Source organism: Vombatus ursinus, unplaced genomic scaffold, assembly GCF_900497805.2.
Source record: "Vombatus ursinus unplaced genomic scaffold, bare-nosed wombat genome assembly UNPS02015012.1, whole genome shotgun sequence".
NCBI lineage: Eukaryota > Metazoa > Chordata > Mammalia > Diprotodontia > Vombatidae > Vombatus > Vombatus ursinus.
The window spans coordinates 1,109,159-1,126,542 of NW_020954790.1; the positions used below are offsets into that span (position 1 = coordinate 1,109,159).

General features: G+C 56.6%; 1 protein-coding gene across 3 annotated transcripts in view; it reads right to left on the reverse strand.

Annotated features, from left to right (window-relative positions):
* Positions 1–17,384, reverse strand: part of CABIN1 (calcineurin binding protein 1) — a 107,190-nt gene that overhangs the window by 54,546 nt on the left and 35,260 nt on the right. For all 3 annotated transcript variants that reach the window (XR_003567670.1, XM_027845617.1, XM_027845616.1), the window contains exons 14-25: positions 15,843–16,030; positions 14,312–14,464; positions 13,376–13,570; positions 12,570–12,806; positions 11,985–12,159; positions 10,366–10,481; positions 9,215–9,376; positions 8,809–9,015; positions 8,446–8,591; positions 8,089–8,350; positions 2,992–3,252; positions 2,028–2,179 (exon numbers count right to left, since the gene is read on the reverse strand). Coding sequence is in view for 2 of the 3 variants with exons in the window: in XM_027845617.1 (XP_027701418.1) it covers positions 2,028–2,179; positions 2,992–3,252; positions 8,089–8,350; positions 8,446–8,591; positions 8,809–9,015; positions 9,215–9,376; positions 10,366–10,481; positions 11,985–12,159; positions 12,570–12,806; positions 13,376–13,570; positions 14,312–14,464; positions 15,843–16,030 (2,254 nt within the window). In the remaining variant the exon portion in view is untranslated. The remainder of the gene's footprint in view (positions 1–2,027; positions 2,180–2,991; positions 3,253–8,088; positions 8,351–8,445; positions 8,592–8,808; positions 9,016–9,214; positions 9,377–10,365; positions 10,482–11,984; positions 12,160–12,569; positions 12,807–13,375; positions 13,571–14,311; positions 14,465–15,842; positions 16,031–17,384) is intronic.

Below are 17,384 nucleotides of genomic sequence, written 5' to 3' on the forward strand. Positions count from 1 at the left end.
TGGAGCTCATCTGAGGCCAAAAGGGTCATGAAGAACTCCCTACCCAAGTGGAGAAGGCAGCCCTGGGGGGGGGCTGGGGAACCCACGCCCCAAGCAGCAGCACCCCCAAGGGAAGGAGGGCCAGGGTCACAGGGGAGATGCTGACCCAATGCGCTGGCAGCAGCTGGAGCGAGAGCAAGAGAGAGAGAGAGAGAGAGAGAGAGCGCAAGCGCAGAGGCCAGCTGCCCCAAGAGGAGGAGACCCCCACGACAGAGTCTGGAGAGAGAAGAGGAAGGGCCTGGGCAGGGCTGAGACCGGGCCGGAGCCGCCTGGCGAACAGGACGGCCAAGAGAAAGCCCACGAGGCCTGATGGGGCCAGAGGCAACGGGTGAAGACAGAGCTCAGGAGGAGAGCGTGAGGGCCCCGAAGGGAGAGGGGGGAGACGCACGGGCCCTTCGCTTCAGCCTCAGTTTCCTCAACTGTAAAATGGGGGTCACTGTGAGGCTCAAATGCGTTATCAGTAGAGAGCTTAGCACAGGGGAGGAGGGGACCCAGCGGCCCAGCTTGAGGGGTGGCAGCATTGTGTGGGCACCACGAGGTGCAGGCGGGGCCCTTCTCATCTGCGGCTGTATTTCCTTGGACCACGAGAGACACAGCGACCTCCAGAACAGGCTCCCCCCTTCCCTCCCTCTTCTTCCCCCTCCCCCTTGCATACCCCTCTCCCTCTTGTCTCTCCTCTGTCTCTACCTCTCTGTTTGTCTATATCTGTCTCTGTCTGTGTCTCCTCTCTCTGTCTCAGTCTCTGTCTCTCTGTTTGTCTCTGTATCTGTCTCTGTGTCTCGGTCTCTGTCTCTCTTCTGTCTCTGTATCTCTCTGCTCTCTCTCTGTGTCTCTCTCTCCTCTGTCTCTGTCTCTCTTCTCTGTCTCTGTATCTCTCTCTCTGTGTGTCTCTCTCCTGTCTCTGTCTCTCTGTCTGCATCTCTCTGTGTCTCAGTCTCTGTATCTCTCTCTCCTCTCTCTCTGTGTCTCTCTCTTCTGTCTCTGCATCTCTCTCTCCTCTGTCTCTGTCTCTGTCTGTTGTCTCTGCATCTGTCTCTGTGTCTCTCTCCTCTCTCTCCGTGTCTCGGTCTCTGTCTCTCCTCTGTCTCTGTCTCTCTCTCTCTCCTCTATCTCTGTCTCTCCTCTATCTCTGTCTCTCTTCTATCTCCCAGTCCCCCCCCCTCCTGAGGCAGGTATGTTTTGTCCCTCTTGCTCAGCCCTCCCCCCAGCCTACCTGCAGTTCAGGCTCCCATAAGCCTTTGCTGGGCTGCTGCCATAGCACCCCCAGACCCCCACAGTGGCTGCCACCCCCCACCCATGCTCACAATCCCCCAGGCACTGCCTGCTTCTCCAGGCCTCCTCCTGAGGTTGGGGCCTTCAGAGCCTCCACATTCCAGGCACAGGCCCCATTTCCTGCCTGCGTGCCTTTGCCCAAGTCTTCCCTGACATTCCTTCCCCATGTTGACCCCACCAGCAGAAGGAAAGACCCTGAGATCCCAGCATATGGGGTCACACCAAGGGGGCCCTTGATGAAGGGACGCCGAGAGGAGCCGTGCTCATTCCTGTGACTAGGGCAACGAGATAATCTCCAGGGATCCGTGAGGGGCTCCCGGAGGGAGCTGCCCTGGGCCTCCTCTAATGGCGCACGTCACCTATGTCCACAGTGGGCACGTGGAATGTGAGCTCCTGGAGGGCAGGGCACCCAGAGCTACCTGCCCAATGTTTGTTGACCGACTCAGCAGACAGTCCCACCCAGGACCCCACAGGAGGGCGCCCATCTCGCACTGGGAGGTCGCCCGGCATTAGGAAGCCATCCTGATATCAGAGCACAGCGATGGGAGGTGAGCACAGCGACCGCGGGCCTCCCACCCCGTGAGCCTTTCAATGAGGCCGGTGCGGGGACCCCGGGGCGTGTGAGACAAGGGGGGAGGTCGCTCGAGCCCCTAGTCATTAAGTGCCCACCAGGGCCCCAGAATCCTGTGACCGACCTTGGGGCACGCACCACTCACTTCTCAGAAACTTTGGGGGTGTTCTTCTCCTCGCCCCGGGCGAAGGGCCCCTCAGCGGCCTCCTTCATGAAGGCGAGCAGACTCTCAGCATCGACCCCGGTGCTGGGCTCGCCCACAAGCTTCAGGATGGAGGCGTGCAGGCGAAAGTAGACCTGGTGAGACAAAGTCCAGGCCGTCGCGCCCAGGGGTCTGCCCCGACACAGCCCTGAGAGCCCCGAGTGCACGGGGCGCCCACTGCAAGGTGCTCGGCGGCCGGGATGCCCGCATCTCCCTCCCCGACCGGCCCTGTGGCCTGCCCTCCAGGGAACGCGCATGGAGGAGGCACCTGCTGTGTGCCAGGCACCGCGCTGACACCCTGTACAAACACGACTGCCTCGGGTCCAGGAGAACCAGGCGGAGAGTGAGGAGTGGAAAGCCGCCGACTCACCCCTCCTCAGAAGCGAGAGCGGGCCCCATATCAGGAAGCTCCCTCCCTCGGGCAACCCCAAGACCCACTCAGCCCAGCTTGAGGGGTGGCAGCATTGCGCGGGTGCCACGGGGTGCAGGCGGGGCCCTTCCCATCTGCGGCTGTATTTCCTTGGACCACGAGAGACACAGTGACCTCCAGAACAGGCTCCCCCCTTCCCTCCCTCTTCTTCCCCTCCCCCTTGCATACCCTTCTCCCTCCTGTCTCTGTGTCTGTCTCTGTCTCTCTGTTTGTCTCTGTGTCTGTCTCTGTCTGTGCCTCTGCCGAGGTTCCTTGGAGCGGGCGCTCGGCTGCTCTGGCCCCGGGAAGGCGTGCCCCCAGAGGCGTCCACGGCCCAGGGGGAGATGCCAGGAAGTGGGGGCTTTTGCTCCCCCTCCCCTGGACGGGTGGCTGTGGGTGTGCACGCGCGTATCTGAGTTGGTGTGACTGTGCCTATGGCTGTGTGCAGTGCGAGTGTGACTGAGGGTGACTGACCGCGTGCGCTGCGCCCCGCCTCACCTCCAGCGCCTCCATGGCCAGCTCGGGCGGGTTGTGGTAGTGAATCTTCTTGGGGTAGCGGGCGGCCTCCTCGTGCAGGTAGTGAGCGGCGCGCTGGTAGTGCTGCAGGTACACGGCCGGCGGCTGCTTCTGCTTCTCAGCCACCTTGCCCAGCATGTAGTGCAGCAGCCACTCCTCCTCGTCGCCGTCGCCCTCGCAGCGTGCGGCCGATGTGAAACACAGCTTGGCCGTCTCCAGCATGCTGTCGCGGCGTTCCTCCATCTGGGGGGGCAGGTTCGGTGGTCTGTCCCCTCTGCTCCCCCTCCTGGGCCACGGCCCTCCCATCCCGCTACAGCCGCTCCCAGGCTGCCACTGCCTGCCCTGGACCCCGGCTCTGAACATAAGGAGGTACTGCGGGGAAGAGGAGCAAGAGAGACGAGGTGCAAAGAGGGCAACTGAGGCAAGAACTGCAGGGAGAAATAAGCAGCCTCAATGCACCCCTTTCAATCGCAGGCACATCGAATAAAAAGCTCAACAAGAAGTAAAGGACCTAAACAGAACTTTAGAAAAATCAGAGGTGACAGAGAGAGAGATCCCTGGTAATCACTGAATGGCAAGAAAAGGGAGTTTACATATTTCTCCGCTATATTTGGCACCTTTACAAAAACTAAGTAGTGGGGCACAAAAAACTCACCCAAAAATGTATACAAGCAGAAATAATAAATAAATCCTTTACCGACCATGATGAAATAGAAATTATATTTGGAAAAGGGCCATTGAGGAAAGAACTAAAAACTAATCAGATAATAAATGCTTTTTAATTTTAAAAAACAAAATATAATTTTAAAAAAGTTAGTAGAGACAATCCTAAAGAATTGGTGGGTGAGTTAAAGAACAAATCATAGAAATGATGATATTCTTCGGCTAATAAAATGATACCGATGAGACGACATATCAAAACTCATAGGATGCAAATGAAGTAGTCAACAGGGAAGATTTATATCTCTGAACACTTTCATCAACAAAAGCTGCTGGTGAAATTGGAAGGCAACCTGGCAGAAATTAGGCGGAAACCAATTTCTCATACCATATGCCAAAACAGGATAAAAACGGATACATGACCTAAATATTTTAAACAAATCAGACAAAAAGAGATACTTTTTACAGTTATGAACTGGGGAGAATTCTTAACTAAAATAGATCACAAATGGTGAAACATGCAATTTTACTACACAGTAAGAAAAGCTTTTGCACAAACAAAATCAATTAGAATTAGAAGGAAAACAAATGGGGGGTGGGGGGGAATCCCTGATTAAGGTCGGCTATCAAAGGTATAGGGAAATAATACAAACACTGGATGCTCAAAGTCTTAGTGTTCTCAATGATATTAAAGCTTAAAGTAGATTCAAGGCAAGAGGCAGAGCCAAAGGGGGAGGAGAAGGAGCAGGAAATCACTTGAAATCTCCCCAAATTCCCCTCCAAGCAATGTTAAAATAACACTTCAAAACGAATCCTGGAGCAGCAGAACCAGCAAATGGTCAGCTGAAACAATCTTCCAGGCCAAGACAAGTCAGAAGGTTAGCAGGAAACGTCTGCCTCGCCAGGTGGTGGCTGAGCCAGGAGCACAGGGCAGGGCAGGGAGAGCCATGGGAAGCCAGCAGCAGCTTTGGGAGCTCTCAGCCCCCATGTGGTAAGGGTGTCAGAAAGCTGGTCGGAAGGAGATCACTCAGGACTCTTGGCTGCAGAGGAGCAGGGGCCATGGTTGTAATCCCAGCGTGGAAATGCATGTGGTGGTCACTGACAGACCAGAGCACAGGCGAGGAGAACAGAGAACACACCTCCCTTTAGGTCACGCCACCCTGAAAGCACCAGAAACCTACAGACTCCTAGAATTATATCTGAAAACAGCAGCATGAAAAGCCTAAAGCTTGGGATACTACCTCCTGTACTCCAGGAGAAGAGCCCAACTTTAATAAAAAGTTAAAAGTAAAAAATTAGGCTAGAAAAATGATCAAACAACAGAAAAAGAACCAGACAATAAAAAAGTTATCATGGTGACAGGGAAGATCAATATACAAACTCAGAAGAAGACAACAAAGTCAAAATAGCTGTAAGCAAAGCCTCAAAGAAAACTGTGAATTGGACACAAGCCCCAAAAGAATTCCTGCAAGAGCACAAAAAGACTTCCTAGAAGAGGTCCAAAAAAAAAAAATCAAATAAGAAAGATAGAGTAAAAATTGGAAAAAGAAATGAGAGAGATGCAAGAAAATGATGAAAAAAGTCAAAAGCTTGGTTAAAAGAGGCATTATTTGTAATGGGGATAAGTTAGAAGCCTTTCCAATAAGATCAGGGTAAAGCTAGGATGCCCATTATTACCACTCTTATTCAATATTGTCCTAGAAATACCAGATATAGCAATAAGAGAAGAAAAAGAAATGGAAAGAATTAGAACAAGCAACAAGGTTAAAGGAAGCACAAAAATTTCCTGAAGAAAAGAAACCTTAAAAAGCAAAATTGGCTAAATGGAAAAAGAGGGACAAAAATTCACTGAAGAAAATAATTTCTTAAAAATTAGAATGGGGGGGGCAGCTAAGTGGCGCAGTGGATAGAGCACCGGCCCTGAAGTCAGGAGGACCTGAGTTCAAACCTGGCCTCAGACCAAACACTTGACACTTACTAGCTGTGTGACCCTGGGCAAATCACTTAACTCCATTGCCTAAAAAAAAAAAAATTAGAATTGGGCATCAGAAGCTAATGACTATGAGACATCAACAAACAATAAAACAAAATCAAAAGAATGAAAAAATAGAAAAAGTTATATATTTCACTGGAAAAACAACTGACCTGAAAAATAGATTGAGGAGAATTACTGGACGGACCTGAGAGTCATGATCAAAAAAGAGCCTAGACATCATATTTCAAAAAACTATTAAGGAAAATTGCCTTGATATCCTGGAATGCAGACGGTAAAATAGAAATTAAAAGAATTCACCAATCACTGCCTAAAATAGATCCCAAATGAAAATTCCCAAGACTATTACAATCAAATTCCAGAGCCCACAGGTCAAGGAGAAAATATTGTAAGTAGGTAAAAAGAAACAATTCAAACATCATGTCGCCACAGTCAGGATCACACAAGAGTTAGCAGCCATCACAGTAAAGGACTGAAGGATGTGGAATATGATATTCCAGAAGGCAAAAGAACTAGGCTAAGTGACACAAAGGATAGAGCACCGGACTTGGAGTCAGGAGGACCTGAGTTCAAATCCAACCTCAGGCACTTGCTAGCTATGTGACCCTGGGCAAGTAACTTAACCTCTGTTTGCCTTAATCTACTAGAGAAGGAAATGGCAAACCACCAGTATCTTTGCCAAGAAAACTCCAAATGGGGTCACAAAGAGTTGGACATGACTGAAACGACTCAGCAATTACAACGAAAAGTCTATTCAATACTAGGAAAACTATCAGCAGAACGGACCGTATGAACGACAAAAACAAAAAAAATCATTTTCTTAGCTCAGTAGATGTAGAAGAAGCTTTCGACAAAATACAACACCCATTTCTACTAATAACATTGGAAAGCACAGAATAAATGAAGCTTTCCCTAAGGAAATAGGTACTATCAACCTAAATTAAAAGCATGCAGGAAGGCGGCCTAGCAGTACCATAGCTCAGACGGTATTACAAAGTGGCAATCGTCAAAACAATTCAGTACCTGCTAAGAAACAGAGTGGTGGATCGATGGAATAGGTTAGGTACCCAAGAGAAAGCAATAAATGACCACGGTCCTTTAGGGCTTGATAAACCCAAAGATCCACGCTTTTGGGACAGAACCTCACTATGTGACAAAAACAGTATGGCAGAAACTACACATCGACCAACATCTTACACCACATACCAAGAAAGGGTCAAAATGGGCACATGATTAAGACAGAAAAGGTGATACCACAAGCAAATTAGGGAAACAATTTTTCTGTCAGATCCATAGATAAGAGAAGCGTTATGACCAAACAAGAGACAGAGAGCATTATGAGATGTAAAATGGATGGTTTTGATTACATTAAGTAAAAAAGGGTTTGCACAAACAAAAAACAATGCAGCTGACATGAGAAGGAAAGCAGAAAAATGGGAAAAACACTTAATAGCAAGTGTCTCTGATAAAAGTCTCATTTCTCAAACATACAGAGAACTCAATCGAATTTATAAAAATACAAGTCATTCTCCAGTCGATAAATGATGAAAGGCCATGAACAGGAAGTTTTCAGAGGAAGAAATCAAAGCTAACCATAGTCATATGAAAAAATGCTCTAAATAACTGCTGATCAGAGAAATGCAAATGGAAACAACTCTGAGGTACCACATCACACATATCAGGTTGGCTGATGTGACAAAAAAGGAAAATGACAAATGCTGGAGAAGATAGGGAAAAACTGGGTCACTAATGCACTGTTGGAGGAGCAGCGAACTGGTTCAACCATCCCGGAGAACAATCTGAAACTGCCCAAAACGCTCTAAGGCCACGCAACACCTTCCTGTACCAGGCCAAATCTAGTATGCTAGAATACAGTGGAGGTGAGTGCCAGGTCTGGCACTGGGCGCAACAAACCAACTTTAGGACACGCACGGGAAACAGGAATTACTTTTTTTTTTTTTTAAGGCAATTGGGGTTAAGTGACTTGCCCAGGGTCACACAGCTAGTACGTGTCAAGTGTTTGGTCTGAGGCCGGATTTGAACTCAGGTCCTCCTGACCTCAGGGCCGGTGCTCTATCCACTGCGTCACCTAGCTGCCCCTGGAACTACTCTTAAAAAAATGATCTGGGGGTCTGAGTGGACTGCAGCCTTGGTGAGAGCCATCAGGGTGACTGATCTTTTAGAAAACTCAGGGGACATTCAGAGGAGCAGGTCTGGCAGTGAGTGTCCTTCTGCACTCATACCTCAACACCCTTCAGGACAATCGGAGGGCCGGTGCCCGCTGGCAGGCTGGGAAAGGCCGTGCCACAAAGGCCCTGGTCGGCGGCAAGGCTGGAGGCGGAGGACCAGGGCTTACAAATCGGATCCGTTTTGTAGACAGCACACTGAGGCAGCCCGCCCCGCCGCGTCCCCCCAAGGGCTCCCACCTGCTGGACCACCTCGGCCGGCAGCTCCGCCCTCCACTGCTTGAGCTGGCGAGAGGCGAAAGAGTGCAGTGCGTAGGACATGGTGCCGTACTCGATCCACAGCGACAGGTTGGAGGCGTCGATCTCCAGGGCGCGCCTGAAGCAGTTCAGCACGGGGGCCGAGTGCCGCCAGATGGGACCGTCGCTCTTGAGCTCGTTGGAGTTCAGCTTGTCCTGGATGCGGCTGGCCCTGGCCAGAGCCATGCCGGCCCACGAGTCGAACCTGCGGGAGGGGCCGAGACACACACACGCGCGGGGCTCAGGAGAGGGCCGCGCCTGGCCCGGATCCCCAGGGCGGTCGGCCAGGTGGGCACGCACCTGGTGGGGCAGATGCAGATGTCGTGCATGTAGAACTTGATGGCCTTGGACTGCTCCTTGTTCTTGAAGTGGTAATCGGCCAGGAGGTAGTAGAGCTCATTCACTGCGGGCGGGGAGTGGTCAGCGCCCTCGGGGAGCGACGGCACCTGCGGGCCAGGTGAGCATGAGCCCCCAACGCTCCACAGCAGCAGGTGGGCAGAGGGCCCCGCCCGGCCCAGGCCCCCGCGCTAAGGGGGAAGGGATACCTCGGGGAACGCAGAGGCTTCCCTGGATGGCCCCACGGGAGCAGAGTATGGCCAGCAAAGCCCCTGAGGCCGAGCCCCCTCGCACCCCGGGGCACCCCGGGAGGGCAGCAGGGCCGACCTTGCTCAGCGTGCCCTCGATGTAGCCCGACACGTCGTCCAGGCTGAGCGCAGGCTTCTCCGTCCGCGGGACGATGGCGGCCACCTTCTTCAGCAGGTTGGCGAGGTCGGCTGACACCGTGCTCGTCTTGTAGCTGTCGAACTCGGGCAGCGTCTTGGGCTTGAAGTAGTCGAACATGAAGAGGGCGTCTTCCCACACGAGCTCCACCTGGAGGGGGCAGAGAGGCCGCGTGGAGGTGAGGACCGGCCCAGGCCCTTCTGCGAGGGTGGGGGGGAAGAGAAGGGGGAAGGGGTGCTGGGGGGGGTGGGGCACAGGGGGGGGGGGGGGGGAGGGGCAGGGGTGGGGCGCGGGGCGGGGGCGGGGTGTGCAGCCCCACCCACCACCCCACCCCCACCCCCGCCCCCACCTGCTGCACTGAGTGCTCCTCCAGGTAGCGGGCTTTGCTCTTCTTGCTGGGAAAGCTGTAGAGGCAGTAGAAGCACTGCTCCAGGGCCGTCTCGAGCTCCTCCTTGTAGGGGTGCGTGTCCTCCGAGGCTGAGGCTGCCAGCTCCTTCTGCAGCACTCGCACCTGGGACCACCGGGGACAGGGGAGGGGACGAAATGCAGACAGCCAGCAGAACTTCTGTGTGGGCTCACAGACACTCACTTTTACAAGCACTGAACACTTGCACACACGCATTTGCACACCACATGCATACACTCCTACAAACACGCACAAATACACGCTCAAATGCAAACACTCAAGCACACACGCACATGTACACATGCTCGGTCCTGCATGTGCACATGCATGCATACTCATAGTCACACTCGCACCACACACTCATGTGAGCACACATGCACAGTCACATTCAGATGAGCATGTGGTCACAAACACACTTGCACACATGCAGTCACACATGAGCACACACACACACACAAGCACACTCGTAGTCACACACACGTGCAAACATACAAGCACACACTCACACTTGTGCACAAGCACACACGCACACTCACAGAAACACACATTGGTACACATACTCATACACACACACTCATACACTTACATGCACACACACGGACACACACATATACACTCATACTCGCACGCACACTCACACAGATGCACTTATACAGTCACATGCACATTCACTCACACATGCACACACATCACGCAGGCGTACTAGCACAAATCCACTCACATGTACATTTATTCACACGTGTACATATTCCCATACTCACACGCACTGCCACGTGAGCACACACGTGCACACACACACACATACACTCACATGCACATTTACTCATACATGCACATATTCCTATACCCTCACACACACTTACACACATGCACTCATATACTCACACATGTATACTCACACATGCGCACATATACTCACACTTGCACAAATGCACTCATGCACATTTCTTCACACATGTGCACAATACTCCTATACTCACATGTATACACTCGCACGCACATTCGCTCACATATGCACACACACTCACACTCGCACGCTCACACACAAGCAGCTACCCGCAGAGGGCTGGACAAAGTCATGCCCTCACACTCACATAGAAGCGGAGGAGTGCCCCATTGGAGTTGCAGCACCAGGACCTCCTTCCCAAGTACTCGTGGGCGGTGTTGAGTAACATGAGGGACGATGGGAGCAGGGGGGTGTCTGGCCTTCCTGCAAGGAGAGGAAACAGGGTGGGGAAGTGAGGGAGGGGCACCCGCTGACGTCTCATCACCTCACATCAACAAAACACACACTTCTGAAAATGAAGAAAAACGCCAACAGCAACAGGAGGAAAGGAGAAATAAAGCCCCCGAAGGGACCGCTACAAGCCCTTGGCTTCTGCTGGTCTTGGGTTTGGACACTGCCCCCCATTACCTCACCCAGTCAGTCACTAGGACCCCCGTGCGAAGCGCTGGGGACACAGAAGGAGGCTGAGGCGGTACCTGCCCTGGAGGAGTGCCCGGTCTAATGGGGGACAGCAAGCAGACAAATAAATCTGTTTAGAGCAAGCTCTGGAAAGGGGGATGGACGGGAAGCCCACGAGGCCGGCGGCGGGAGCAGAGGAGGGAACCCGGGCAAGGCTGGCAGACGGCCAGAGAGAACACCCAAGACGGGCAAGGCTTGTCGGTGGAACAGGCCGGAGCCCAAGGCAGGGCCCAGGAAGGGCGACCGGGTGTTGGTTATAGAGGGCTTTGAACCCTGGGGGCCCAAGGGAGCCAGCGCAGTTTGCCAAGCAGGGGAGGCTGAATGGAGGAGGGACTGGAGGGGGGAGCAGATGGGGGTCTGCACCAGAGGGCAGCAGGGTCACAGGGGAGAGGCCACAGAGCGGATGGGGGGTGGTGAGAGACAGGGAGGAGCATGGAGTCAGACACCACTAGGTGAGGGACCACGGACAAGTCACTGCCCCGTTGCTTGCCTCAGTTTCCTCAGCTGTCTGTCACATGGAGATCATAATATACCTGCCTTCTCCTAGTTTGGTTTTGGGGATCAGAGGAGATACTCTTTGTAAAGCGCTTAACATGAGACCTGGCACACCTAGGCAATTAATAAATGCTTGTTCTCTTTCCTTGCTATCACTAATGCAAGCACAGGAACTCCACAGCTGGGCCGTGGTACTGCCATGCCACTCGTGGGCCCCAAGACAACGACCCACACCCCGACATTCACAGCAGGCCTCCCCGTGGCACCTGCTGCCTCTGGACAGCCAGCGGCAAAGCCGGGAGCCCAGGAGATGGGGGTGCTCAGAGAAACATCAGGTGCTCATGGACCAGGAGAAAAGGGGTTGTACACTACGAAAAATAAATGGGGGGAAAGGCCCCCGAGGGGCCGGCAAGGGCAACTCCAGTCAGAGTCCGACACGACGTGGGCAGGGGGCTTTGCCCAAGCCGCTCCTCGTCAGGGGGAGTTCCCGCAGCAGAAGGGGGCATGCTGAAAGGCATCAACACACAGTAACTCACTGTGTGGGGGAAGGCCCCGGGGCACTTGCCACCCACTCTGCTCCCCCAGCCTCCACCCAGGGCAAAGCCTTCAGCAGGGCCCAGGAGGGCGGGGGCAGCTCTCAGAGGCCGTGCTGGGCCTGCAGCCTCCTTGTCTGCGCCCAGCCCCGCTCTCTGCGGGCCGGAAGGACGGCTGGGGCCCAGATGGAGCAGCGGGGAGCCCTGGCCGGGCCCTGACCTTCACTGTCCTCAGGGCTCTGCAGCTGCTGCGGCTGCTGCTGCTGCTCCTGACGGCAGGCCCGGAAGCCCTCCTCCTCATGCTGGACAACACGGTGCAGGATGACCCACGGGAGCACTGAGGCCACGTACGGCTCCTTGGCCTCCTCCTGCACAGACATGCTGCAGTCAATGACCTGCCAGGGCAGAAACCAGGGGCCGTGAGGGATGGCAAGGAGGAGCCTCACGGCGGCCTCCGGCCTCAGCCTCCCGCGAGCCACAGCAGGAGGGTACGGGGGCACTGCCGGGGCTCGGACACGGCCCCCCGGATGTCCCAACAAGGAGGCAGCTCGGCGGCAGAGGCCCGACCCTCTGGGACCCACAGGGCACAATCCCTAACCCTAACCCGAAATCAATCAATGAACTAACATTTCTTAAGCGCCTCCTACGTGCCAGACACTGGGATTGACCGTTCTTTGTTTTAACCAACAACAAAGTGAGTCGGTGACAGCGGCGTTAGGACACCCAGCTCCTCCCAGGGGACGTCACACCCACCCCAAGCAGGCCTGCGTGGGCACAGCCTGGCTGAGCCCGAGCTCACGCCTACCTGGATGAGGTTGTTGGTGAGCCGGATGAGGCTGGGGGTGCGCAGGGGCTCATCCAGGATGCTGCCGTCTGCGGACAGAGCCTGCTCGATGCCCAGGAGGAGCTGAGTGACTGTGGCCACCCATTCTTCCTTGGCAGAGGTGTCCGTCAGGTTCACCATCTGCTGGATGGCCTCCTGCAGGGCGACCTCAGAGCACTCAAAGCAGCGTGTGTAATCCCTGAGTTTGAGAAGGGCATCCTGGGGAGAGGGGAGGCAGGCGCAGTTAGAGGGGGCATGCCCTTCCACGAGGCAGCTGTTAGACTCTGGGCCTGCCCCTCTCTGCCCCCAGATGTCCCTGCGCCAAGGGCCACACTCCCACCCCCACACCACCCCCGCCCAAGGCACGGAACAGATCCCTTCCTGGCCAGCAGATCGGGGGCCCAGGAGCTGACCCCCAGGGGTCCCCAGGCCCTTGGTTCTCCCCAACGGGGACCCTCCACATTCTACACGACACTTCTCGCTCTAGAAGAGATAAGCACCAAGGACAAGAGCATAGCCCCAGCCGGGCAGGATCAGCTTCAGAGAAGGCCCGAGGGCCTCCACGGGGGCCCAGGAGGACACCTCTTCCATGCTCTGCTCTGACCCCGAAAGAGCCCCAGTGACCTTCCGGGTCACCTGTCTGCCGGTGACCTGTCCTGGTAGAGTGCAAGCTCCTGGAGGGAAATGACCTCGTATTCTCTGTCCGGGCGGGGGTCCCTCCGCCAAGCGGGCCCAGGGGTCACTGAGCGTCTGAGGCAGGCTGTGAGCCGGGACTCCGCAGCACTCACCTGCAGCAGGAGCAGCTGGGCGGGGCGCTCCGGGATGGAGGTGACAAACTCCAGGTGCTTGGTGCGGTCGTAGCCACTGAGGCACAGAGTGGGCCGCAGCAGGTGGGCCACGGCCTGGTAGTCGCCCGCCTCATAGAGCCGCTGCAGCTCCTCCAAGGACTGGCACCGCTCCAGGGACTTCAGGTTCTTATCGATCTGAAAAGGCCACAACCGAGGGTGGGGTCGGGACAGCCCAGCCCCGAGTCACTCGGGGCGTCCGGGCCAGAAGCCGCAGCTGCCGGGAGCACTGAACGAATGAAGGACCAATGCGGGGGGAGGGGGCCTTCCACAGAAAGAAGAGACTGGGGCAAAGATCCCATGAGCAGGTGGAGGGGGCGACAGAGGGCGGGGGCACGAGGCGGTGTGCAGGGAGCTCTGGGCCCCATGTCCACAAGGGTCAGCTGGGGGGGGGCGGACAGCACAGTGCTGTGGGGGGGGGGGGGGGCCCGGCGGGGCGGGACCCGGCAAGGGGAGGGGGCCGGGGCAGCACGGAGCTGGCAGAGATGCAGAGGGGACGGCCTCGGAGAGAAGCGAGGGGGAAGAACAGGGGCGGGGCAGAGAGGCGACTCGAGAGCTCGCGAACGTGGAGGCTTGTGGGCGATGCCGAGATTGAGGTGTGTTGTGGGGGGGCTGAGGAAGCGTGAGATGGGCACAGTAGAGGGGCATCCACAGGGCAGCTGAAGTGGGGAGGAAGCCAGGCTCTGAGCTCGCTGAGGAAGGGAGGGGAGGGTTCTGGGGAGCCCTGGCGGTCAGCGGACGCCCAGGTGGGCCCAGTGACCGCCAAGGAGGAGCGGTGGGGCGAAGGTACAGCCGGTGTGGCGGGGAGGGCAGGGACAGACGGCAGGTGAAGGCGGGATGCCCGCCCCCAGCACGCCGTGCCCCCCGCGTCCCACTCACCTCCTCGAGGGAAACCACAGAATCCAGGTGAAGGTTGGGCAGCCGGACGAGAAGGCTCCTCGACTCGTGGCCGCTGCCGGCCTGAGCGGCGGCCGCACTCTGCAGGAGCTCCGTGCACATGTCGTAGTTCTCCAGGGCCTGCTCCATGTCTCCCTGACAACGAGGCCGGCCGGCACCAGCGACATCAGCCCCCGCGCCCGGCCCCTTCCTCAGCCCAACCTCGACGTGTCCAGAACGGACGTGGCTATCTCCCCCCACCCCACCTTCCCTGCCGCTGTCAAGGGTCTCAGGCTCCCACTCTCAGGGTCACCGCAGGCTCCCCCCTCTCTGAACCCCCAGATCCTACATGGTGCCACGGCCTGCCCGGTTCACCTGGGCTGCATCTCCCAATGTGCCCCCGCCTCTCCTCGGACCCCATCTCCTTCCCCATCCCCTCACCCCCGCCGGGGCGGAGCTCCCTGCGCCCCCCTCCTCACTGCCTCATGCCCCCTGTCCTCCTCGGCCCCCTCCACCCGCTCATGGGATCTTTGCCCCAATCTCTACTTCCTGTGGAAGGCCCCCCGTCCCGCTTCAGTCCTTCATTTATTCAGTGCTCCTGGCAGCAAATTCTAAGCCTAAATGCGCCTGCCTGCCTCGGTATCTCCCCCTCCGTTCAGCCTCCAAAGTGATCTCCCTAAGGTGCAGGCCTGACCCAATAACCTCCGTGAGCAAAGACACAATGCTCTGTTGGGCCCCTGCCCTCCCACCCCCAGCCCACGGGCTCTCCCCTCCCCTCCCTCTCTGGCCGTGCCCCCGGGCTCCCTGGAAGGCCCCACTGCCATCCGCCCTCCCTGCCCCCTCAGATGCCAGGCCCTTCCCTCTGTGGACCCCCAGTGTCTAGCCCAGGGCCCAGCACACAGTAGGCCCCTAAGAAATGCCACTGACTGACTTCTCCCACACCGCTCACTACGAGCACCCCTTGCCTTCTCCCATCATTCTCCTCTTTCTGTTTGAATCCCACTTCACAAATGTTTGTTGACTGACTGCGTGTGTAATGTAGATCTTGGAAGAGCTGTTCTCAGAGCAGTTATCAATGAACTCAGCTCAACTCAAGAGGGGGAAGGGAGAAGATGAGGGGGAGGAAGAAAGAGGAGGGAGAAGGAAGAAAGAAGGAGGGGGAGGGGGAGAGGGGAGGAGGGGAGGAGGGGGCTACCCTTCCCACCCTTTGACAAGTGGGGGCCCCAAGGCAGACCCAGTCACAAGGCTGGGAAGGGGGTCTGAGGCAGGATTCAAACTCCTGCCCAGAAGGAAAATCTACAAACCAGGCAGGAGGTTCCTTGCCCTCCCAAGCACCACCCCCAGGCCCATCTCGGCCCCCAGACCCTCCAAACCGTTCCCCGAGGGCCTGATGCTACCCCCCAGACTCCCCTGGGGCCTTCCCAGCCCATCTCAACACAAGCAGGCTGAGGTGACACTGCCAGGGGCCAATCCAGCGCAGTCCTAAGCAGGCAGCCAAAACCTTCTTCAATACTTCCAAGGACAGGGAACTCACCTGCAGAGCCAGAAAGCGAGCCTTCAGCCAGTATACCCTAACGATGAACTCCAACCAGCCTTCCTCAAAGAGGTCCCGCTGGGAGGAGGCAAACGACAGCTGCAGAAGGTCCCCCAGGAAGTGAGTCCCCGGGAAGTCGGGTCCAAAGTGGCCGTTCACCACCCCGGCCGGGCAATGCCGGGGAGACACTGAAAGGCATCGAAGGAGGAACGTGGATTCAGCGCCTACTGTGTGCCAAGCCTCTGCCCTCGGGGGCTCCCAGCCTCGCAAGGGAGGCCACATGCCAACTACCCTGTACACAGTCAGGACAAGTGGAGAGAATCACCAAAGAGGAGGCCCTGCAGGGCTTCCTGGAGGAGAGGGGCACAGCCAGAGACGAAGAGGCTCGAAGGTGGGCCAGCCGGGAGGGGATGGCGGGGCAGCTGGATGGAAAGGGAAGGATCCGGTGTAAGAAGAGGGGGCTGGGTGACAAGAGGCTTTGAAGGCCAAGCGGAGCCCTCTGTATCTGCTCCTGGGGGCCACAGGGAGCGCATTGAGCAGGGGGTGACATGGTCAGACGTGGTCTTTAGGGAGAGCCCTTTGGTAGCTGACTGGCAGGTGGGATCAGGTGAGGGTGTCTGGAGGAGGGGGAGGCCGGCCGGGCCGTATTTGTAGGCCCGAGGGAGAGAGGCAGGAGAGACCAGAGAGTTGGAAGGCTGCCTTCCCTGTGAGCCTGTCTATCTCGGGTCCCCCATCTGTCAGAGGGAGCTAAGGGTAGTTCCCCTCCCCCTCCCCGCCTCCTCCAGGAGATCAAAGAGAAGTGGGGGGGAGGGTGATCTGGAGGAGACAGCACAGGAGGGATCAGCTGAGCAGGAGGAGGGGTCGCCCTGGTCAGGAGTGCAGCCCCCTCATTGTGGGAGGCGATGCTGACAGCTGAGTGATGGGAGACAAGGAGGGGAGGGGGGGAGCTCACGGCGAATGGCCTCCATTTATCTGTAAGACAGGGGCAGGGTCTCAGTGGAGGGGGAGCCATGGGAGGCTCGGGGGGGGGGCTGCAGAGGCATGGAAGATGGAGAGGAAGCCGACGGGGGAGGCGGATGGTGGCGCTTGGCCAGGAGCAGCTGGGGAAGGGGTAAGAGCCATCATTCACCTGCACGGGCCCACGCCCCAGGGCCCAGCTCATAGTGCCCACCCCAGTTAGGTCTCTGTCCCCCGCCTGCAGCCCCGTACCCAGCACACAGTCATGCTCTGGTGCCTACATTACAAATCAGAAGATAACAGGCGATTCAGAGGTAGGGCAACACGGTCGTTACCCAACCCCTAAGCCTATACGTGACCAAGCCAGGGCCTTGTATAGCTCCCCCAACATCGGTTATCCAGATGTCTGTGGGAGCTGGCACGCTTGCCCTCAGACTCTCCGTGTGTCTGTCTGTCTGTCTGTCTGTCTGTGTCTCTCTCCTTTCACCAGCTCAGAACAGGCCTGAGTGAGCCTCTCACCCTCCCAAAGGTCAAGGGGCCAACAGGGGGACACGCCGTCCTGGACGGAGTCTCACCACTAGGGAG